The sequence below is a fragment of the Sprattus sprattus genome (assembly GCF_963457725.1).
Source record: "Sprattus sprattus genome assembly, chromosome: 15".
Taxonomy (NCBI): Eukaryota; Metazoa; Chordata; class Actinopteri; order Clupeiformes; family Clupeidae; genus Sprattus; species Sprattus sprattus.
This window is the reverse complement of record NC_137913.1, coordinates 6,377,432-6,380,078: the sequence shown is the minus strand read 5'-3', so window position 1 is coordinate 6,380,078 and position 2,647 is coordinate 6,377,432. Positions and strand designations below refer to the sequence as shown.

At 49.4% G+C, this 2,647-nt stretch overlaps 1 protein-coding gene across 1 annotated transcript in view; it reads right to left on the bottom strand.

Moving 5' to 3' along the window:
* The window catches only part of npdc1b (neural proliferation, differentiation and control, 1b), a gene marked incomplete at its 5' end in the record, with an annotated part of 16,393 nt that extends 16,161 nt beyond the window's left edge, over nt 1–232 (bottom strand). The window contains one exon of the mRNA XM_080852519.1: nt 166–232. Coding sequence (XP_080708645.1) covers nt 166–232 — 67 coding nt within the window. The remainder of the gene's footprint in view (nt 1–165) is intronic.
* Nucleotides 233–2,647: the final 2,415 nt, after the last annotated feature.

Here is a 2,647-nt window from a genome sequence, read left to right as displayed (position 1 = left end):
GTGGAAGCAGGCATTCCTGTTCAACACTAAGGAGGTCTGAGTTCTTGTTTGCCACAGCCACAGAACGGGTGCCAAGCCTCTGTAGGGACTCAATGGGCCGGGGAAAAAGAGGGAATAATTACCGCAGTACGTGGCAATCGATTGCGGCATTAACCCTTTTCACACCGCTCGCCGCCGCCACCCCGCTGCGGGGGTCCACCGCATTACAGAAACCTTTGGCTCCAGTTTCCATAACAACGGCCATGGCAAACGGAGACCGTGTGACATCATCAGGTGTGAGTCATTCTGCATGCAGGAGCAACAGAGTGGCACAGGAGAGAGGGGGGATGGTGTGGGGGGGGGGGGGGGGGGGGGGGGGGGGGGGCATGTCTTAGGACAACAGTGAGAGCAGTGACACGGAAAATGTCAACAAAAAAAAAAACGATAAAGAGATAACGAGGGTGTCTGTTGTGAAGTGGAAATAGAGAAAATTGCAACCATCTTCAAACCCTCTTCCCTCTGCTGCAGAAGCTCTTCAGACACACTTCACCTCGTGCTTATGGCGACTTATGGTTTACTGCAGCCCTCCAACATTCAAGCCATGTTTCCAGATATCATAAAACAGTAGCTTTAATTGCAACAGCTCTATACTTTACTATAAAAGGTTTTAAAAGCGAAAGCTCCTTGGACTTCCTAGCAGCCACATAAGCAGCAATGCCAAGCAATCGGCATGTACACAATACATGGGTTTAGTGCAGTCCTTCGCAGGGGCACATTACCTTGGGTTCCCCATTATCATCCCGTAATCCGGCACATTCTTCTGCTGCCGAGGAACAGAGAGGGGCTGACGTTAAGAGATAAGAAGGGCTTAAGAGAACGTGGGAGGGAGTAAAAAAGAACAGCAAGACCCTCCTGTCCGACCTCCTTCCAGACCCTCCTCTCTCTCCACTCAGCTCTCTCTCACCTCTCTCTCTCTCTCCTCTCTCTCCTCTCTCTCTCTCTCTCTCTCTCTCTCTCTCTCTCTCTTCTCTCTCTCTCTCTCTCTCTCTCTCTCTCTCCTCTCTCTCTCTCCTCTCTCTCTCTCTCTCCTCTCTCTCTCTCTCTCTCTCTCCTCCCTCCCTCCCTCCCTCTCTCTCTCTCTCTCCCACCCTCTCCCTCTCCCTCTCCTCTCCCTCTCCCTCTCCCTCTCCCTCTCCCTCTCCCTCTCTCCCTCTCCCTCTCTCTCTCTCTCTCTCTCTCTCTCTCCTCATAAGTCACACAGGGTGCGGGGGCTGGGGGAGGCACAGAGAGAGAGCGCTGCATGTTTACTTAAAGTTGTCAGACAGTAAATCTATGATTTGCACAGGCTGCATGAAAAAAAAGACTGTTAACTTACTTCAAAAATGAATGACAAAATAAACAAATGTTTTGAGACGCAGCACTAAATCTATTGACTTTTGATTTTGAAGTGAAATAAAAAAAAATGTGGTACTGGTGTTCTTGAAACTAGGTTCTTGAAAACCAGTCCCTCTCCTCTGCGTCTCCTTCTGTGCCTCCTTCTGCGCCTCCTTCCCCCTGAGACGTAACGGAGGCTAGCAGATGTCGGCCATGATCTGATTAGCCCAGTGGAGCAGTCTCCTCCGCCCAGACCCCGGGCTGCACCGGGCGGGCGGGCGGGTGCTGCAGCGTCGTCTAATTTCCCCGTCATTAGAAGCACTTATAGGATTAAAATCATTAGGATAGGCCGTTATCCTCCTCAGCCAGAGAGGGGCAGATTAGCAAATAAAGGTGGGAGGAGGCTGCCATCATATGCAGATAAGTCAGCGACTCCTACATTCACAAACGACGGAAAAGTGGACGCCGTAACTTGCAGAGAGAAGATTAGGAAACATTCATGTCCATCTCTCTTGACATACTTAATGACCAAGAAGATTAATGTCCTCCGCCGGGCGCATTCCTGTTGACCTCCAGAGCAGGTGGCGGGTTGGAGTGACAGGGAACAGATCCCATGGTAATCCTCATTTGGAGGGACCGCAGCCTTTAATTCTCCCTAATATACACACACACACACGCGCACACACACACACACACACACACACACACACACACACACACACACACACACACACACACACACACACACACACACACACACACACACAGATGTGGCTCCGCACAACAAAAACTGCAGATGCTCCTGGTTTCTCAGACCCTGGAGCCAGACTTTGAATTGTCCCTTTTAAAGCACCAAAAGATAAACAAACAACACACTCTCACAAGCAAACACTCGTCGTCACGACGATGGCACCATTCAGTGCAAGATGAATATTCCAACCGTGATACAAAAGAACACACACAAAGAAAACAGAAACCTGTTATCTTTTACTTCACTATTTCAACCAGTAGGGGGACACAGCACATTACAACACTGACATCACCCTTTCCATTCATAATGTCCCATCATGCGTAACCGATTGGAGCAACGGTACACTACGCAACATGTCTTCTGTTTCTTCAGATCAGTGCCTCTCTCTTCCTCTTTCTCTCTCTCCATCGCACCTGTACTCTACTCAACATGTCTTCTGATCAGTTACTTTAGATCAGTGCCTCTCTCTTCCTCTTTCTCTCTCTCCATCGCACCTGTACTCTACTCAACATGTCTTCTGATCAGTTACTTTAGATCAGTGTC